Source organism: Corvus moneduloides, chromosome 9 (genome assembly GCF_009650955.1).
Source record: "Corvus moneduloides isolate bCorMon1 chromosome 9, bCorMon1.pri, whole genome shotgun sequence".
NCBI lineage: Eukaryota > Metazoa > Chordata > Aves > Passeriformes > Corvidae > Corvus > Corvus moneduloides.
Window position 1 is genome coordinate 27,558,209 of NC_045484.1, and position 21,055 is coordinate 27,579,263.

At 41.4% G+C, this 21,055-nt stretch overlaps 1 protein-coding gene across 4 annotated transcripts in view; it reads right to left on the reverse strand.

Annotated features, from left to right (window-relative positions):
• The window catches only part of GLIS1 (GLIS family zinc finger 1), a 182,043-nt gene that overhangs the window by 102,758 nt on the left and 58,230 nt on the right, over positions 1-21,055 (reverse strand). Inside the window, exons 1-2 of one of the 4 annotated variants that reach the window (XM_032118144.1) lie at positions 15,286-15,290; positions 14,339-14,341 (exon numbers count right to left, since the gene is read on the reverse strand). The exons of the other annotated variants lie outside the window; for them this stretch is intronic. Of the exons in view, the coding sequence (XP_031974035.1) occupies positions 14,339-14,341; positions 15,286-15,289 (7 nt within the window). The 5' untranslated portion in view covers position 15,290. Of the gene's footprint in view, positions 1-14,338; positions 14,342-15,285; positions 15,291-21,055 lie in introns of those variants that run through there. 4 annotated transcript variants of the gene reach the window in all.

Consider the following 21,055-nt stretch of genomic DNA (forward strand, 5'->3'; position numbering starts at 1 on the left):
GTAATTTTATATCAGTCCAGCTTAACACAATTTGAAAACAGTTCAGTAGTTTACAAATCTGTAACCTTTTCACTTTCGAGCATGTGGATAGATTTGTCTCCCATATTTGACTTTATCATGATATTTTAAAGGCAGCAAAGATCACATAACAATCTACTACATCTTTCATTGCTAAACCAGCTGCAATGTTACGTAGTTTAGATTTCCATCTGAGAACTGCACAACACTTTTTGAACTTATCAAGTATGGCCAACATTCAGGAAAACACACGCCATGAGCTTTGGTTCCAGTGACTTCACAGCCTCAGTTGATGTTCTGAGTTAGGCTCTAGATGTGTAAGGATAGAACCATTTTAGGCAATAGTGAATAGATTCTCAGAAAAATACAGAAATACACTGTCTACTTTTAAAAGGAGTCCTTTCCTACAAGCAGGTTTGAAACTCAACATTCTTGGCTTCTATTTGGATCTCAGACCTTTGAATTACACACCCAAACAGTGCTGAGAGCAGACTGAAAATGACCATTGGCCTCTTTTGTGACAATCAGGACAAAACCTTTCATAACTGGATGAAACACAGGTCATTGTTACAGAGTCTCTTTGGCTTGGAATCACCCTTTTCCTGTTGCCAGGCAATTTGAAAAATATTGTTCTCAGTACATCTGGCCTTTTTTGTGGTCAGTTATCCTTCTTTACTACTTGGATTTTAGTAACAGGGGAAAAGACATTAAAATAAATGTTTTAGGAAAATATTAAGCTCAACAAACATTATTTTAATTAAAAGGAAATCCCAAAACCCTCCTAATGGGCACTTGGAGAATATAAGCTCAATGTAATGAAATTTGATGTGTTACTTTTTTTTTTAAGAAGACCATGTTTGGAATAGGTTTAATTCTCAGTATTTTTGATAGGTAGGATATCCACGCCCCCCAAAGAAATGCCATTGTGCCTTTGGTGTAAGCTTTAAGACACCTATACACTGTTTATGGTTACATACACTCTCACCTGCCCTTGGCCCCCTTGGTTTGTCTTTTTTGCTGCTCTAAAAGGATGCCATCAGGGTTTTCACAGCTCTCTGTCATTAGGTGGAGCCTGTAGGTTGAAAGAACTCCAGAGCGACTCTTTCAAGACAGAAGTTCACACATTTTGTGATGAGGTACCTGAATTGTTTCCATTGTAAAGATGCTTTCAGCATTGATTACATGATTCCACTGGCAATCAGTATCTTTCCACATGCACAGACTGAGAAAATCTATTCCTTTTGTTTTGTCCTCTATGTCATTTAATTCCGTAATAGCCAGAACACACCTACTATGAACTGCAGGTGGTTATTGCTTTCCCATTTATTTACTAAGCCCTGAACTTTTAAACTCCCAGATCTCCACTCCCCTATATTTTACCTAGTCCATTTAGTCTCTTTTCCATGGAAGTTCTCGCCAGCAGACCATGTAAAGACTCCACAGGGGTATAGGCTCTCCCAAATATTTGAAACACAAGGATGTGCAGGGAATGAAAGCTGGGGTTTTGCCATATGGCACCTTGCATATGTCTTATATAAACATATTCCAAGAAGGAATTTTGTCTGCCTGGCTCAGCAATACACTAAATACATTAGAAAGCAAAAAAGCCAACACAACAAAAAATATTTCCATTAAGAAGTTGGGCTTGATGTTTTAGGTGCCTGAAGTGTCACTAAGTCAGTAAGAGCCACACAGACAGAATCACTGTAGATCACCTGGGGTTACACAGAAAAATACATTTTGAGAAATGGAGGAAACTGGTAACTAGAAAGCATTTTGTTCTTTTCAATGCAAGCTGGGTGGAGGAAAAGGTCTGGTGGGATGTGGATGCACAACATCTGGTCTTGTGGATGTAATTCTGATGCATACATTTGGAAACCAGTCTACTCATAGGCAAAAGAGACAGAAAAGGAGTCATAATAGGAACCAAAATGCACTGGAGTCTAGAAAGAACTTTCCATGTTGCTATGTGATAGGAATGCTCCAACATGTACAGGGAATACAATGGAGGGGAGTTAGTAAACCTGCACATCACTGCCAGCTATGGGTTGTCTTCCATTTGCCAGTCTGCCAAGAAGTGTGAATTAAGCTCCTTTCCTATGAGAGGCCTCATGAGTGTTTCCTCTCCACTGCTATCTTTGCTTCAAGCTCACTTGTTGCAAGAGCTTCTTCCACACATTTTTTTTTCTGGTTCTTTATATATCAGGGATGAAAAGCTACAGCAAAAATGCATTTGGTTGCTGAAGACTACACATTCTCCTAATACACCTGCATTGGCTGCTCCATGCTCCTACCAAAAAAGAGACATCCTCACACACACAACCTCCATCCAGACTCACTGCAGACCACTCACACTTAACAAGTAACCCACATCCCCTATCAGTATCTTTGTGCTTTTACGTAAAATATGTTTTTACAATGAAAACTCAAATTGCTACCACATAGAGGCAAACATTTCACCTACACCATTCCTTGATCATTTAACACTTGATATCTAATACAGTAATGGCTTCTTTGCAGCTTAGAATTAACACTGCCAGAAGAAAATTCAAGACAAACAAACAGTTTCCACAACATATGCTGAAAAGGGCAACAGCCTACCCCTGCTACTTTTCATTTGCTGTTTTCATTGTTTGACATTTCCTTCTGCCAGGATTTTGGCATTATTTCATGGCTTGATTTGAAATATATTTAACATCAAGTGATTTGCAATGTCGTTTTCTATTTTACCAGAACTATGCTTGGGACTAATTCTACTCAAATTGAATTTACCCTTCTGCACTCAGTGCCAGTGAATGGGCCTCTTGCAGACTCTCCTCTGACTGCAGCTTTAGGGCTGCAGACATATGCAGTGCCTGTTTAACAAACATCACCACTAAGCACAGTCTGCTGAAGGACAGTGTCAAACATATGAGTTCTTGGTGTCATAAATACCTATTTGCCATGTAACACAGAAAAAAACCTCTATGACTTAAATGTAACTAGTGCAGGTGTCTACCCAAAATGCGACAGTTTCAGACAACAGCTGGGAGGACTGAACATCTCGACTGTATCCATCTCTTCTGAATGTCAGATTCTGGGGATAACCAAGGCACCCCCACCACCAGCTGTTCTGCTATGGGGTTTTTTAGCAGACTGTGGAACAGGTTTAGAACAAGGCTATTGTGGAATCTGCTGTGAAGAGGGGAAGGCACTGGGAAGAGGAAAAGCAGAGATATGAGGATGAAGAAAAATGAAAGAGTACACAGAATGCTATAAAAAGGGAAAATATTCTGACTGAATGGTGTTGTCTTACATGAACACTGAATAAACAACGAGAAGTTTAGCTCCTGCTAGAAACCCTCTGTGAATCTTCCAGTGATGACAGTAGGCAGTTGCTATGGATTAGGAGGTATGTGGAGCACTCTCTGTTTTTATTTAGCAATGCTGCCTTCCGTAAACTGGGTCTGCACTTTCCACACAAGCCCTGTGAACAAGGTATCTCAGGGATTAAGTGAAGCCAGGATATTATAGTGAAGAAACAGATACAGAAGGGTCACTGTAACCATGAGAAGCCCTTTGCTCTGACAAACACATTATGCAATCATGAAAAACAGGGCTGAAAGAGTCTGCAGAACATGATTTACTCTGTCCTGTGTCCCTACAGCATAATCCAGCCTCACAAACTTAAGGGGGTGTTTGACCAATCTACTTCACAGGCTCCAGCAATTCCCCAGCATTTCCAGCAAACTATTCAGTCATTTCACTTAACTTAGGAATTTTTTTCTTCATGTCTCACTTAAAGGCCCCTTAGCACAACTTAGTCTGTTACATACTGCTCTGTCCGAACTGGACATGGAGAGGAGTCTGTTCTCTTGCCCTCCATAGCAACCTTTTTATGTTTTTGCAGGCTGTCTCCACTCAGTCGTCTCTCACCAGTGTTACACAGCTCTCATTATTCAAGTTTTTTTCTCATAAATCTTGTTTTCCAGAGCTCTGATCTTTTCTCTGTCTCTCTTCTAAACTGTCTCCAGCAGTCCTTTTTCTGTATTTTATACACCTTTTTTCTCCACACTTTTCACTATCAGATTCTGTTCTTTGCAGCTGGTAGCAGGTACAGGCTTCCTTCACTGTGAGCCAGCAGCAAAATGGCAGGCAGATACAGCAGTTAAATCTTATCTGGATTAGTTTATCTTTTTTCTTGGGTAAGACAAGAATAATGAGATTAATGAACCCTTGGCACAATTCAGTTTTCCTGTTGGTTTTTACTGTTGCATCAAACCGCCCTCTGAAAAATGCCTAAAAAGCTCAGAATAGAACTTACTGAATGCACACATGCAGAGGTAAAGGTTGCCTCCACCAAGGTCCCCTCATGCCAAAATACCATTTAGCCACATAAAACACTAAACAAAAACTCTCAGGAAAGTGCACATACTTGCACAACATCCAGACTCTGGTGTTAGAGAAGTCTCAAAACTCTAATTAGGGCTGACTCTTCAGATCTACAGCACTTTTTCTGCTGACCATCCCTGCCATCAAGAATATGCAAAAGGCATGAAATCATTCAAACACGCTGATCCAATCCATCCCATGGAACTGAGAGTAATTCATTAATCATAATGTCTCTGAGCCCAGTTTTGTTCTTGTCTGGTTGTCAGTCAGGAGTCCCTGCCACAGGCAGTGAAATGAACAGCAGTACAAAACTAGAAAAAGCAAGATTAGAGTTAGGAAGTCTTCCAGAACTATCTAAAGATGCACACTGAATTCTGACATCTGCATTTTAATAACAGCTTCCAGTGCTCGATTAGAGATACAAAGAGTGCAGCCAGGAACTCAGTAAATACTGTTGACTAACCAAAGTGAGCAGAGAGCCATGGACAGAACAATCTTCCATTCAGACTAGATTTGAGGGTCTCAGATGGAGGAAGTTTAGCTTGCTATGATCTGGGCAGACCATTCTTTTCCTCTTTCCCATTACCTTAGCACACTGCTAACCCTGATCATGTGCATTTTTATGTGAATTTTGTGCTGGGAAAAAAAAGGCAGATTAAGAGCTATGGCGATGAAAATGTTAACTGCACACAAAGTGCGGCCAAAAGGTGTGCGAGCTTCCCTAAATGTAAGGACCAAATGTTGTATAAGAACTATTTCTAAGCAGGAAACAGACCTCAAGGGTGAAGCGACCGAGTTTGTGAACAGCAAGCATAGCACAGGAATAGAGTGAAACTTCCAAAGACCACACAGTTTACAGACTGAGCCCAGAAAGAATGCCAGTGTGCCTGGTGCATTTTATTTCCTCCGGGATATCTCCATCTAGTTTAACCACACACTGTTGGATCTTGAGTGCATCTTTTAGCAAGACATCAAATCTCAAAGTGGAATCTTTATAAATGATGGAGAATTGCTTCTGTAGCAGTTTGTTCCATGGTTCTCAGCATGAATTTTATATAGCTTCAACTTGTTTGACTTCAGTTCAGGCACTGGGTCTCACATTGTAACTTTGTGTGCTAGGCGAAAACACATGACATAACTGGTACTCTCTCCCTCTGTAGATAACTTTAGGCTTGGTTCCTACCTTTTCTTCACTGATTAACTGGCTGCTTTCTTCATTTTTGCACACATATATATGTGAGAAAATATATATTCTCCAGATCATGAATCGTTTGTGTGAATCTTCTCTTAAACACCGCCAGTTTTTCCAAGGAAATTGTTAAATTGTTAAATTGTCAACACTAGAACACATAAGACAGAAGCATTGTTTTGCTACTTCTGCCTACTATGTGCCTAAACACAACTTTACGAATTCTAATGGTTTTTAACGGGTCCTTTAAATGGTCTTTAAGAGCTCCTTTAAGACTCTCAGAGTTTGCAGGAAGGGAGAAGGATGGTTATTCTGTTTTTGCGTGTGCGTGACTTTAATACAAGTGTCTGCTAAGAAGCAGAATAAAGTCACCAAATTATACTACTGTGCCTCCAAAGTTAATGACCCAGAATGAGTTCTGCTGTCGATGGGCCTAACTCAATAGGCACCACTGAAAACAATGGAGTCCCCTAGTGTGTGACCAAAAAAGAAATAACAACTTTTTAAGGAATGTAGCAACTGCAGAAGCTCAGTAACCACTTATGAAAGTCGCGGGGGGGGGGAGAAGGGGACAGCCATTTGAATTTTTTTTGTTTACAGGGCGAAAAGAGCTCCAGCAATAGATTCAGTGAGTGTGAGATTTCTGTCATTTTAATTAAGCCTTTCTTAGGTTTGCCTTGTTTGGTTTAGCACTAGTTTTACAGAACAGATCTAAACCCTATGGCTGGATTGCAAAAAAAAGCAGAGAGGGAGTAACTAAAGCCATTTAAAAAATAAAGGAGCTGGAAGCTGAATGTGTGTTTCATCTGAGCCCCATGCTAAGCCACGGCTTTTTACAGCTAAAATGATTGCCAACTGAACAGACTACAGCTCACAAAAATCCCTACTTACCTGGCAGGAATCCATGTGATCCTGAGCACGCTGACTAAGAAATTAGCTGAGATAAAGGGGGAGGAATGCAACCCCTGGAAGTTCCCAAAAAGAGAAAACCAAGAATTTTTTCCATCTCATTGTCAGCAAGTCAGCAAGAGGGAAAACGTGAGAACAGCACAGCTCCAAAATCACTCCTTGTGATACGACAGAAGCAAGTCTCATGCGTTATTTGCACTGCAAATCATTAGCAGTAGTTTTCCAGAAAGCAAAGCAAGGAAAGAAGACACGAGCAACAGCCAAACTGGGGCTCCTCAGAGCATGCTGCAGAGATGTCTAAGCTGGTGGGATTTGCTTCCAAGTCCTGGCACTGAAGCAAGGATCCAAGACTGTCTCCAGTGGCTGTATCAGCCCGGGCTAGGCTGGCACAACTGCTCTGAGAGTGGTTCACAGGCCAGGCCAGGTCAGGCACTGCACTGTCAGCCACAGGCACTTACACAGGAGATGCTTAGAAAGCACTAAGCTCTACTGAACCAGCTCGTGTGCTGCAGAGACCAGTCCCACACAAGCAAGAGTGGCTTCCCAAAGCTCAAGCCTGCATGCCCAGTATGTCAGTGCATTTTCCTCTTCTCAGTCAGTGTCGAAAAGCAACGTATCCTGTTTCTGTGAAACTGAACCCCAGCCATGTGTATACAGCTAATGACTGGGTTACACCACCCATAATGAAGAGTCACGTTTTGCTAACTGCATAGAAAATAAACAAGCTAAAAAGGAAACAATTACTGGCTTTGGTGGGAATCTCTCTTGACTTTCTTTCTGGACTCAGACCCTTGATGACTGCTATGCACTACAGTCACTGTCAGGCACATGTAACACCTGCTTTAGGTTTGCTTTCCCTTTAAAGCCATTGATATTTCTTCACTCTCTGCTGCATAACATCCATCCAGCAAAGGCCACAGCATTGGAATTACTGTGGTCTGCTCGGGATCATCCACGGCCTCTCTCCTCACCCTCACCTGACTGAAGTGCAGTCATGTCAAAGGACCTATACCCAGCTTTTCCTTCTGAGATACAGGTAGTGTTTGTCCTACACAGGCATGACACAGCAGAGGTGTGAGGGAACCTTGTGCCCTCCTCCTCAGCACCAGAGAGGGGACCATTCTTTGTACATTCAGTGAGAACTTTCTACAGCATATCCTGTTATTTATTCATTAATATTGTCCAAGCACAAAAGATTGTAATGTCGTTGCAGTTTACTCTGCACAGGAATGACCAGAAATGTGGCTCCTGCCTCAGAAAGTTCACAGCCTAAGAGACTGACAGATGCAGGCAGCAGAGCACAAAGGAGTGATGAGGCAGTGCCACTCAGCACAGCAGCTGTGGTCTTGGCACAGTTGTAGCTAAAGGTTTCTGTATCTTTTGTCTGCATCATGGGCCAAGCACAGCATGGCAAACCTCTCGAAGTGTAGGAGAGAACTGTGGGGCTGGGCTCAGAACTGGTACTGAAGACTAGCAGTTAATGGCTGGCAGGACAGAAAGTAGGGAGGGGACCATGAGAAGGGGTACGGAGAGATCTCAGACACACACACCCCCACGGTCTGCCCCTGCAACAGGGAACCTCTCACACTTCCCCCTCAGTGCTTTCAGTAAAGAAGGAAAGTAAATTCTGTCTAAGCATCCTGTTGTGCAGTGATCTGCTTCTCTACAGTCTAAGGCAAGCCCTCCGCCACAGCAATGTCTCCAGAGGTGATATGGTGGCCTGCACAACCCTGCCTGGATGGACACTGGGCATCCTCTCTTCTAGGGAAATAGTAGCTAATCAGTTATTTCAGTCACAGTTGGACTGGGACATTTTATAGGGAGGAGTGGAGATAAATGGTGGAGGTGCGGGGGGGGAAGAGAAAGAGGGACTTACACTGACAAGTGGCTGGTGGGGATAATGACCCCAGTCAGAGTCCTTGTGTTCTTATAAAAAAGTCTCAACAACCAGCATCTGGTAGTTCAGCTGTGGGTTTCCGCTGTTTATTTTTCTATTCCAGCACTCTCATCCCTATGCACTGCCTGTGCCTGGCTCTGTTAAGCATTCCAAGCTACAGAGCATAACTGAAAGAATAAAAACCCCAGGCTCAGGATCAGACACATGCAGAAACAAATGAAACTGCTCAAAGCCTCCCTTGCATTGACGAGAATACAGGCAAGAATCCCCCAACACCACACCATGCAGGTCTGAGGTGAATGCAGACCAGGAGTATCAGCCTCTGCACACATCATCACCAGGTTATTCTGTTGTAAGCATGGGAGTCATGACCAACCCTGTGATGCACTGGGAGAAGAAGTTACTCCAGTGAACTCTCCAGAGGGTGGATCCTGTTCATTTCTCTCTTAATTTCAAAGAGCTTAGTTCTTTGTGTGTTTCTTCTCCCTCTTGACCTTCATAGTCAATCTGGTTTGTAATCTCAATTACAAATCCAAATATAGCATAATCATACTGCTTCTACTGACAACTGTCTGCCTACCAGCACTTAAAAAATTCAGTCTCTGGCATTGTTTAATGGATGGTAAGTCACCACACACAGGTCCCACCAGCTGTACCTTCAGTTTGCCTTTCTTTCACTCTTACTGCCAACAGCCCCTACCAGGAGGTCTTCATAACATAGGCTCCACCTCTGACTTGGAACTCTTGGCCCTCACTCTGTTTCCAGACCTTTCTGCAGAATATTCCTAAGGCCTTCCTAATGTACCTGCACCATCAGCAGATCCACCCAGCTTCCATTACCCTGTGTTTCCTTCGCTAATTCATCCTCTCATATGAGCTTTACTCATGCAATATTCCCTCACTGATAATCATCCAGACTAGTGCAGGAAAGAACTAATATACAGTGACAGTAAGGTGAAAACATGCAAGATGGGGGAAGGCTGATGAAGGGTGTTCTGATAAAAATGAGCCTTTGCAGCTGTGATTAAAAGCCACAGGCACTACAGGGGACCCTGGAGCTGTGGGTACTTGGCCAAGATTTCTCTCTTGCCCCGCTAGCAGAGCTGCACCACTGCTGAAGGTCTCACCTGGTACCGAGCTCCATCGTGCTGGACTACCCCTCCACCTGAAATGCACTCTCCTCCCACTATTCCCACTCAGCTCAGAGTCAGGAGAGGAGCAGTGCTCAGTGCCTGAAATAGAGTCTGGAGAGAAGCCCGAAGCTGAGGCTCTGCTCTGCTGGGGCAAAGGGAGAGCAGGAAGTTTTATCAGCCCCAGAGATGCTGAGTCACCCTGACCTTCGAGGTGTCTGCGCCAGGCCTGAGGGGGCTCTTGATGCCCCATTCGCAGAAACTCAATCTCTGAAAGTAATTTTTAACAAAATCTTTTGAGAAATGGCCCATCTTTCAGTCTAGGGAAATCATGTTCTGCATCTAATCAGCAAGGCCGCTGGAGCTGTTAACTGTAATTGGTGATAATCACAGGAGAATGTTATTCTGTGACAATTCATTTTCTGTAATTATTACTCTATTCTTCTAAGTTACCTAAGTGCTGTGCTTACAGCTACAACAAGAACATTCCCAATGCCAGCTTTCAAATTGTTTTCACTTTGAGAGATGCATAATATTGAAAGCAGATGTACCAACTTGAACCTTTTTTTTCTGCAACATACTGTAAATGTTTTTAAAATGTGACTCTAGTACAATGCATGTCAAACAGCTGAATTCAAGGTAAAAAGCGCTGCCAAAACCAGAAGACAAATGAAGTTTAAAATCAGTTTTGACAGATTAAATGGAGACACTTTGAAGCCATAAATCAGATGGCCAGTCTCTAGGAAGTCAATAATGAATGTATCTTTTCTCTACATTTATTATCCTGAATATATATAGAAAAACGAGCCAACAGCAAAAAGAAAATTTGTACCTCAGTGTCTGAAATACTTTACCCAAGTGGCAGTGGAAGTATGAGCAAGTTCATCTCCCAGTATTTGCCTGTTCTGAAGACAGATGAAAGACTAATATTTGTACATCTCAGTATTCAGAATCATTGTCTAAAATAAACATTTCAGCCTGATCCACTTTCAATAAAGCGCAAACCCACATTCACAAACCAGCAGATATCTCGATTATATTTTTTAACATTCATTATGAGCAAATCAGTGACCATTTCAAATAGGGGTTTTTTTGGGGAACCTCTGTTCCAGAAAGGAAAGGACACAAGGAAACAAATTTTGCTTGTAAAACCTTTTTCTACCTTTTGTATGATCTGGTTGGTTATAGTGGGTCAATCTCTTCACATGTAAAACGATGCATGCAAATAAAATCAAACCAAAACAAAGAAGGGAAAGCAAAATGTTTTCCAAGCTCTGCAATAGAGTGCTTACAGTGTTTATACAAATAGTAAAGTCTGGCTATAACAAGCATCTGACAGCTCTGTGCTGCTTTCAGACACATGACTCCTATTTGCCATTTATTCCATGGAGGCAGAAGTGGGTGCCCAGGCAGAGCCCCAGTGAAATCCCCGGGGCAATGCATGAATACAGAGTTTTACTTGCACACATGCCATTGCTAGATTAGATCTTGTGTGTTGTGCACTCCATTCCATGCTCACTCAACACGCTCCTCCTGAAGTCGAACAGATCTAAACTGTCCTGGAGGAATTAGTTACTAAAGAATACATAATAAAAAAAGGCACAAGAAACTGGTGCCCTAAAAAACAACTTTTACCTCCTGGCTTTTTTTTTCTTTATATTATAAATTATATTCTCAAATATATAAAAAAATATTCTCAATCTGCTGCCACACATTCTGCTTGAACAAAAATGAACTCCCTAAAGAGAGTGAGGTCTCCCAAAATGGATTCCCCAACATCCGTCACTTTTAAGATGCAGCTGGTGCTAGGCCACCTTGTCTATAATGGATATCAGGAAAAATTCCTTCACCAAAAGGGTTGTCAAGCATTGGAACAGGATGCCCAGGAAAGCACTGGAGTCGCCCTCCCTGGAGGAATTTAAAAGCTGTGTAGATGTGGTGCTTAGGGACATGGGTTAATGGTGGACTCAGCAGGGCTGGGTTAGAAGTTGCATCTTAAGAAGTCTTTTCCAAACTAAACAATCCTATGATCTTTGAGCATACTCTTGCCAAGAACAGTTGCACCAGATGATCCATGACGTTCCTTCTACCCTGGTATTCCGTAACTCAAAATGCAGCACCTGATAGTAAACTCGGCAAGATTTAATGAGGAAGTCTCCGAAGGCTGCAGGAGAAATAGCTGTCACAGCAGCCTCCTAAATTGTCAAATCAGGAAGGAGAAGACTGGATTTGCACATCCATCATACACGAGAGTGCCAATGCAAACATTAGTATGTGGGAATACTGCATGGATTCAGGACACTATGTAGAGATTAATACCATTATGACAATCTAGACATACAGGGAAATAAGACTCTCTTCAAATATGCTTGATACTGCCTCATGAAAATGTTTGTGCCATTTGTCTGAAATCACTATTCCAAGTTTTAGATCATCTGTAAAAAAATAAAATCAGGAATAATCATTAAATCACACCAGACTGTCTTTGAAATCAAGATTTTGAATTAAAACAGGCAACAGTTTCTTTTAGCTGCTTAAGATCCCAGCGCTCCTTTTAAGTGATCTCATGCATTAGCTACTCTAAACTAGTTTTTATAAACACCCAGCCAATCGCCCTGCGCTGCTCAACTACACGCGGCAGTGAGGAGCCTTTCAACCAGCAGCTGGGGCTAACAAACACCCATCCTATGCAAAAGGACTCTGCATCCTCTGAAAGGCCATCCATAGCCAGTATCTATTACAGTATCTATTAGCTCTCTTTGCTTTGGCCCTGACACAAGGTAGTGCTGGTTCTTCTCCCAGCACAGGGCAATGGATATCAGGGATTACCTCAAATCAGTATGCACCATCACTGGCTCTGGTAATTACTGCCAAATTCTCCTAATCCACAGAGATTAGCATTTAAATGACAGATGCTTGAGTTTTAATCCTATCACACACATCTCTATGTAAGTTCCTTTGGAATTCAACAAAATGCCATAAGGCTTGTGAAAGTCACTACATAAATCTTCTGGAAGAAAGGGGGGAAACACGCAGCACTGGGACAAGCAGAACTTGTTTTCTTAGTAAAACAGCATTTTCCATAGTTTGTGGTACCACATTCTTCCGTTCCTTAGGATATAATGTTTAAAATAAAGCTAAGTTTTTGTCTATGCCAGGTTTTCCTTTGCAAGTTCTTATCCTATGATTTATGTTATTTTATGGATCACTGAGCTGCTGTTCACAAAACCAGCCCTGAACAATATGCTTTGTAAAATGAAGAGAATGCTCAAAGCAACCCATTCATCACAAGATCCTGCACCTTGCCCACAAAACACTGCAAGTACAAGGGAGCAGGAGGAAGGCAGCACGGCCCCATTTCATTAGTATCAAAATTAATCACTTTGCAACATGGAAACCTGTTGGTTTAAGCTATTTTATAGATACAGCAGTCAAAGGCAAAACTGGGAAGAAGAAGTATTCCCTCTATAAACACTGTTGCTTAGAAACCCTGTATTTTTAAAACCCTAGCACTCTAAATTCAGTATTGCCTGTCAGGAGGGGATTTCAGCACAAGACATGAAGGTATTTTGAGGCCAGTTTCCCAGTTTGCACTGTGCCATATACAGAGTTATTTTTCATAGCAATACAGTGACACTATCAATTGGGATAAGGAGACAGGAAACTGAGTACTTGTTCATTATTCATATTGCCATCTTGCCCAAAATCTCTGCCCTAAAGTCAATTTTCTTTTGCTAGTGATGTGCAAACAAAACAAGACAGACAAGCCTTAACCCCACACAATGTACAGAGCAGGAAACCAAAAAGGATACAAAGGAAAATGCATTTGAAAAATAACATAAGCAAAAAACATAAAAGATAAAATAAATACTAAAATAAACAAAAAATTAACAGCAGATATTTGTTTTTGCTAGAATAACTTACTTGAAATACATCCTTTGTTCTTAGCAGAAACAAATGGCACAAATGTAGCTACACTCTCTGCTAAGTGGTACCTGACAGCTCACAGGATGCTGCTGAAGCACAGATGCATCTGTTTGTGTATCTTTGTTATGTTTTATTATCTCCATCCTGCTGCACTGCATCCTTGCCTCTTACATTTTTGAAGTTTAGAAGTTTTCTTATTTAGGAGACCCTTCAATTCAAGCAGTTTGGGTTGCACTATGGGAAAAGTGATTTTTATAAAACTAAACATAATTTCTCTGAAACCACTGTATTTTTACAGAGATATGCAAACACCTGGGGATGAGATTTACATTGATAATGAATTTTTGTAAATGAGAAACACTGGACAAAGTTCCCTCTGAAAGACAAGAATATGAGGCAGAATCAAGAAATGGATTCTGAGCTCTCCATGACTTATCTCTATGTTTTTATTAGAAATTAATTAGGAACTAATTAATGAATACTTAGTGAATCAAATCCCGACCTTGCAACCAAAACCTTATCTAAAGTCTGTGAATTTTTTTATCTGAGAGATAACAAAATCAGTAAGAACAACAAGGACTGGGTTTTCACTCTTTTACCTTGCCTGCACATATTTTAATTGTCACTATTTTCCCTCAGGCACTAGCACCCACTGCAGACCTTTGGTCACATCCCAGCAACGTTTCTTCACCCCCCTGTAATCTCTCAGGCCAGGTTGTGCTACAGAATGTGTACAATACACCATTCCTAGCCCTAAAGGATGCCCTGTTCTCGCAAGGATAAACTCAGCTCTACCTATAAACGTCTCTTCTCCTCCTAATCCAAAGGGATGGCAAGTCTTGCTGTCTTGCCAGGAAAACATTACGTCTCCAAGCTGACACTGACTATGACCCTGACCCTCTAAGGCATGTTACATCTTGTTCTCCAGACATCAAGTTTTAACGTCTCTTGTGTAATTCACAAAACAGTGATGCTTTCGGGAGATACCGAAGGCCACAGTTTTACTGCACTGTGACATACCCTGAAATCAATGGTGGGGCCTCAGCTTAAACAAAACAATACATTTTTACATATAGTTTATAGGATTTAGCACAGGGGTTCTAACTTTCCATGAGTGAACAGTGCGCCACGGACATTTCTGAGTGTTTCACTGCTAAAAGCTTCCTAAGATTCTCCACTGAAATGCTGGTGTTTACACAAACAGAACAATGCAAAAAAAAATCTGCAAGACAGTCTGTCTTCATTCTGCAGCAACAACAGTCATCACCACTGTGGGGTTTTAGTTCTCTACTGGTGAAGTGCTTGAGACATCTCTGTTGATTCTTTAATAAGGATACTGGAAGATAAATTTACCATCAGTCAAGGCAGTCCTTAAATATTATCAGGCTATTTTTCTGAGAAAGGTCAGTTGAGTTATCTGAATCTAATCTTTTTGTTAAGATTGCAGATTGTCTAAGTGACCAGAGTAAGGGTTTGTGAAATGACTGCCTTCTATTGAAAGCAAGTGGCAACAATGGACTCATATATAAATGTAACAAAATGCAAAATAAAAAGAATGCATCATGCCAGAAATTACTTCTTTTTCCTTACATGTTCATGCTGCCAACATTTTAGTAGCTTGGATAAGTCTGAAGATTTATTATTTTAATAACTCAGTTGAAGTTCAGCAGAGACCAAGTTTTTCTTAACACAGTCAAATTTTCTTGAAAAGATACTTTATGTAGAGAAAAAGGACTGCTAATTCCCCAAGTATTTTTAAAATCTTCAAACCCACTCATAATTCTTTGCCAAAGTCAATGGAGCCAGAATTTCCTCAGATGCATCAGTGCTGTTGCTGTCCTAACTCATGCTTTGAACTTGCAAGACTTGCAAGCATATCAACATCAGCCAGGTTTGGTGGGAAATTAAAGTCTTAGGCACTACAGCAAGTGGTGCTGACACCCAGCAAGTTGCGTGTTCTGCTGCAACTGGTGCCTCCTGGATGCTCCTGGATGGAATTAGTGTTATTAGATGGCAGGATAACAATTCTTGATATGAATAGCGAACAGAGGCCCTGCTTATACGAAGTACGTGCACAATTAAGTACTATTTTCAAAAATTAGCTTTTAAACAACTACTAACTGCAATTCAGGAAGATTGCACTCCTTTATAAGAAGAAACAAAACTACAGTAGGATCACTTTAATTCATGACATTACAGGAACAAGAAACAACCTCTGTCTCGGTGGACTACACCCAACAGAACAAGGAAAGAAACGGCATCACAGGCTTTTCAAACAGCAAGTTCTGTAAATGTGACTGTCCAGTACAAACTCCAGCTTGATTCCAGCAACATGAAATAAACTGTACAAATTCCTCCAAGTTTTACTGCATCACCTCAATGCAGGAAACACCAGTGTGACCAACTAACAAAAATGACAGACAGGACTGATATATTTTCAGGGATTAATGGAACTCATCTTCCATATAGTCCACATATTTTACTATCCTTTCAAAAATGACCCTTTACTGTCTAAATCTTTCAGGCCTCCCTGTCGAGTTCAACACTTCTACCACAGCTGATATATTTCATTGTTGTTTTCTCAGGACACCTTAATTAAGGTAAGGTTAGGACACTTTTAGCTTTTCCTTCAACAGTGTATGATTTCTCTTCAAAGACTGTGTTGCCTATACCTACTTGATGGCCTGGAAGGTAGATGGTCCTTGGATTACAGCAAAAACTGGAACACTGGAGCTGATAATTCACATTTTGGATGGCCCTCAGGCAAGTCATTGAGTTCAGCCTGCACTTTATGGCTTTCTGGTAAAATGGGAGTAATAGCATTTCTGTATCTCACAGGCATACTAACAAAATAAATATATTAAAGACCAATAGATACCCGAGTTCTGCAGGACCATACAATCACCCTATATAGAGAAGTTACTGTCAAAACATTGCTGTCTGGCCACCCCCATTTCAATGCTTTATGTATTTGCTGGCAAGACCTAATATAAAGCCTCCACAAAAAGTATCTTGAAGTATAGCCAGAGAGCACACAGGGGATTGCATGACTTTTGTCAGGAAGAAGTCTGAGTAATTCAAACAGGCTCCAGAATTGCAGACATATATATTTTGGGATACTCACTGGAGCTAAGCCTGAACTCTAAACCTCCTAAGCCTTTGCTGTCACTGACAGACAGGAGGAACCTTCATGGTTAATTTTAGAGCACAGGGAAGGATCTTCAGAAGCATCCCAAGGATTCATCAATGCAAGTGTCCCCACCCCAGACATGCCTCCTATAACAAATCAAAGGCAAAGGAAAAGGGAGAAAGAAAGATCTTTTGAGTAGGCTGCTGTACCTTTTACAGTCTGTCTTCATTTCTAACAAATTAGCTCAGACTGCACTGCAAGGCCCATTCCCCAACAGATCACCCACTGGAGAAAGGACAGGTAGTCAGAGCCTTGCCAGAGCACATTTTGGTGAGGCTTTCTGGGGAAAGTAAGCTGAATTTAGTGCTCAGAAGATTGAGAAATGCTTTCTGGGAATTAGGGTTTCGATGGTAATGAAGTAATAGCTCAAGCCAAGGAGCAGCCAGAAATCAGGCACAGTACAGTTAGCCCAAGGCTCAGTCAAATCTGAGATCTGGCTCTATGTGAAAGTCCAGCTTAAGACAGTAATTTAACACATTTTCTTGTAGTACCAGATTTCAGTCACTTCCCGTTCACCTTAAATTGTGGCGTAATCACATTTTCATCGTTGCATCGACAGGGAAAAACAATAGAAAGGGACAAAAGCAAAACAAAGAAGAGGAGCCCTGGAGTCCTTGTCATCACTTTCTCCCTCCCTTTCCCCAGCTTGTTTGCTGTTGGGTTGTCCCAGCCCTCCCATCCCATCCCTCACACCCTTATTTCCAAGGCCTCAAGGCCTGTCATCACCAGGGAGGCAAACTGGCTCTCCCTCCCTCCAGTCTGCCTTGGGAATCTGGGATGTTTGCAGTTTCCACATCCATCCAAATGACTGCTGCCCCCTCACAGGAAGTAGGAATGGCTGCAGGATTCATCCTGCTCCAAGACTAAGGATATGCCCAGGCCAGGGTCTCTCATCACGACGCTCCCAACAATCCTTTACTGTTCTCAACATCAGCTCAGGAGAAAGCCAAACATCTCACTCAAACACAGTCTTTGGCCAGGACTGGGTGTAGAGATCTTCAACATGGCTGACATTGGAGTAGGTGGGAAGAGAGCTTTCTCCAGACTGCAATCTCCACTGGATTGATTTGGCAGTGCTCATGGAACAAAAACAACTGAAAGAAATACTTGCTTGAAAAGGAGGACACCTTTCTTCCCATTTCAGTTCCCTTCCTTCCGCTTCATCCAGTTTAGAGGACTTATGTGATTTTGGGATCAACACTGAGTTTCAGATCCTATGTTCTTCTGGAGAAACACCATAAGGAAATCAGCCAATCAAGTTAACAGAGCCCAAACCTAAGGAGAACTTCCTAATTTTTTTCTTCTTCTTTTTGAGCACTCAGGAAAGGAAAAGAAAGATAATTTTTCTGAGGGGAATGCTGTGATTTGAGTGTGGAAATTAAACTGCCGAATTTTTATTCTACCAGAAATCCTCTAAGGAAGGGTATTTCTTCAATAGAGCAGCAAGAGCATTTTTGAACTTCCAAAGAAGTAACAGGGAGATACCAACATGCTCTGAAATCAGAAACCGATGAAGAAGCTAAAACTGGTTTTGATTTCTTTTTGGACTAGGAAAAAAAATACTGTATTTAAAGTGAAAGGAAACTCAAGAGATCTAGAATTCTGTCACACTGCAAGGTGGCAACTTTCTACTTATCAACCACTTTATACTGTCTCATACAGGTACCTTCCTGAAGTAAGTGCAACCTAATTTAAGGTAGCTTTCCTTTCAGAAAAGAGCGCTGAAGTACCTTTCACTGTGGCGGAGGTGCTGCAGGGAAGGACTGTGCATGTGGTTACTCACAAGTGAGCAACTGACACGAGGTGATTTGTTACTCTCTAGTAATTTATCCTGATGCCAAAGCCCTGAGGCCCAGTGCTTCCATGAACACATCTGCTCCTATCCACGGGCTCTTTAAAAGAGCCGAAACATCAACACAATAGTAATTTGTCTTCTAGTAGAACCAGAAACATTTATGCACCTCAAGAGCAATGACTGCACACATGGAATGGATGTTCTTGGAAAACCTGTAAAGTTCAGAAAAAATCCTGGGAAGGAAATACTGTCTGTCCAGCCATTCTCATGCTGTGCTGTGTGGGACTGCCCGACCTACCCAGGATGGTTCTGTGGATCCAGCTGATCAGAACACACATCCCCAGGACTTCTGCTGGTGCCCAACTTGTCCTCCATCTACAGACACGCAGCACAGCACAGTCAAATCCTGCTGCTGGGAGATCATGAGGCAGGTTCTCAGCTCATGCAAATCACCGAAATTCCCTGCACTCCAGCACTGACTCCAGTTCCTTTTGCAGAACCGCTAAATTTTAAGGCCAGTGAGTAACTCAGCTTTCATTTCCTATCTGCTTGTTGCAGTCTCATGTGGCTCCTGACTGCTCAATTCTGTGATTTCACTGGAATCTCCATTAGATCCAGACTGACGTGAAGGGTCATACACTACCAATCAGCCAAAACTGAAACCCTGAATCAAATAAAACAACCATTTTTAAAAGCAAGGACAGGTTTGCTTACTCAAGTTCAGACAGAAATATAAGCTCCTCACATTCCAGGACAGCCTCTCAGTATTTTCCATTTTCATTTACATACCTTATAAAAATAGCCAGCGTTTTCATGATATATACTCATACAAGTTAGTCCCTGAGGACAGATGCAATTTTTGTTTACATGGAAAACCTGTCATAGGCATCAAGGGATATATGAGCATTACTGTTAGCTGTTTGAATTGTGTCCAAAGAAAAAAACTAACTTTGTAATTAAAAAAACAAATCCTGCCTGAGGCTAGGCAAGGAAACCAAATAACAGTGGAGTAGGTGCTGTGTACTGGGGAAAGAAGCACACTGCTCAGCATGGCATCTGGCAGAGCCTTGATAAGCACAAAATGGAACTGCCTACAGAAAAGAGCAAGGGGAAAAAAAAAATCCAAACCCTCCAAGGAAAGCAGTAAAACACAAGAAGAACAAAATGTGCCCTTGAACTCAGCACAGTTGAAGTGCACCAGGAGTTCCTTCCAATGTCCAGTCTTCCATGAGTAAATTCCACAGAGACAAACTCACTCCAGAGCCCAACTCAGTCTTCACGCTTCTCCAGAGAATTCCATCACTGGTGTAAAAGGATGGTGCTCTCCTTCCTGCACAGTACCTACAATTCACAGCACTTACTAATGACAACAGCAAAGTCACTCCACCAGTTTGTGGCAGATACTGATCAATCCTGCAGCTCCACTGGAGCAGATGCTGTAGAACATCCTACAGAATCTAAAAGATACAACAAAAAAGAACAGCCTGGAGATACAACACAAGCAAGTGCCTTGCCCTGCACTTCTGGAATCACTTTAATATAAATAAAAACAAGTTTAAGGAGTTCTTGATATCAGCAAAGTATTTTAAACACATGGTAGCTTCTGGATGAACCTGAAACTTGTGATGCAGAAAAATGCGAACCATCTTCCCTCCCCATTATGTAATCTATATAGTACCTAAAAAACAGTCTTGGTATCTCACTCACCATACTCTTGCTTCATTACAGGTCATAAAATATGTCTCCTTGCAAGACAGGGCTGCACCAACCAAAATACTTTTGTAAGCAAGATGTGACAGTATGAGATCTCTAAATACAAAAACCTATTCCAACGGAGTCTGCTAATGTACAGAAATATCAGCATTCTGCCCTGCTTTATATGGAACTCCTTGACAGTCCCTCTGTAACTCAAAAAACAGAACAAAATAATTTATGTTCCTTGTGTATCTATTGGCAATAATACTTACACAATTTTAATGAATTTGCTGGTAAATCAATAGCTCTGTTTCTGTTCTGCATTACAAGTATTACTGCATGTCAAATAAATCATGGTAATGAAGTTTGATGAGCAAAGGGTTTGATGGTGGTGTTCCATAATTATAAACATCAGCAGCAAGACTTTTTCAAATCATGAAAGGAAAAGTGCTTTGATGATGGCAAGTAAATTCCCTGATTAAAATTACTTTAGACATTTCAGGCAATGGAAGTCTTCAAATCTGGCCCTGACCTTTGCTCTTCAAAATACATCTCTTCATTAGTAAATTGCATTACGTTTAATCATCAAATAATAAAGACACTGAACATCACAAAAGCCACAGTACACAGTTGATTTATTTATGCAAATTTTAGAGATGCATTTGCTCAAGCCAACTTCTTAAAGGTATCCAACTTCTAAGGAAAGAAAAAGCCGTTATCAACCTGATGGAAGTATTTGCTGCCTTCATATGGAAAGAATCAAAGGACTGAAGGAATAAAGCATCAGCTGGAACAGACACCACATTATCGAGACTATAAAATATGATTTATTTTCAAGTTTCTCCCTGACACAAGTGTTAAGTTTAAAACTATAGCTAACGCTGGGTCAGGTGCAAGACTCAACAGAAGTAAAAATCACCTTCACCACTTCTAC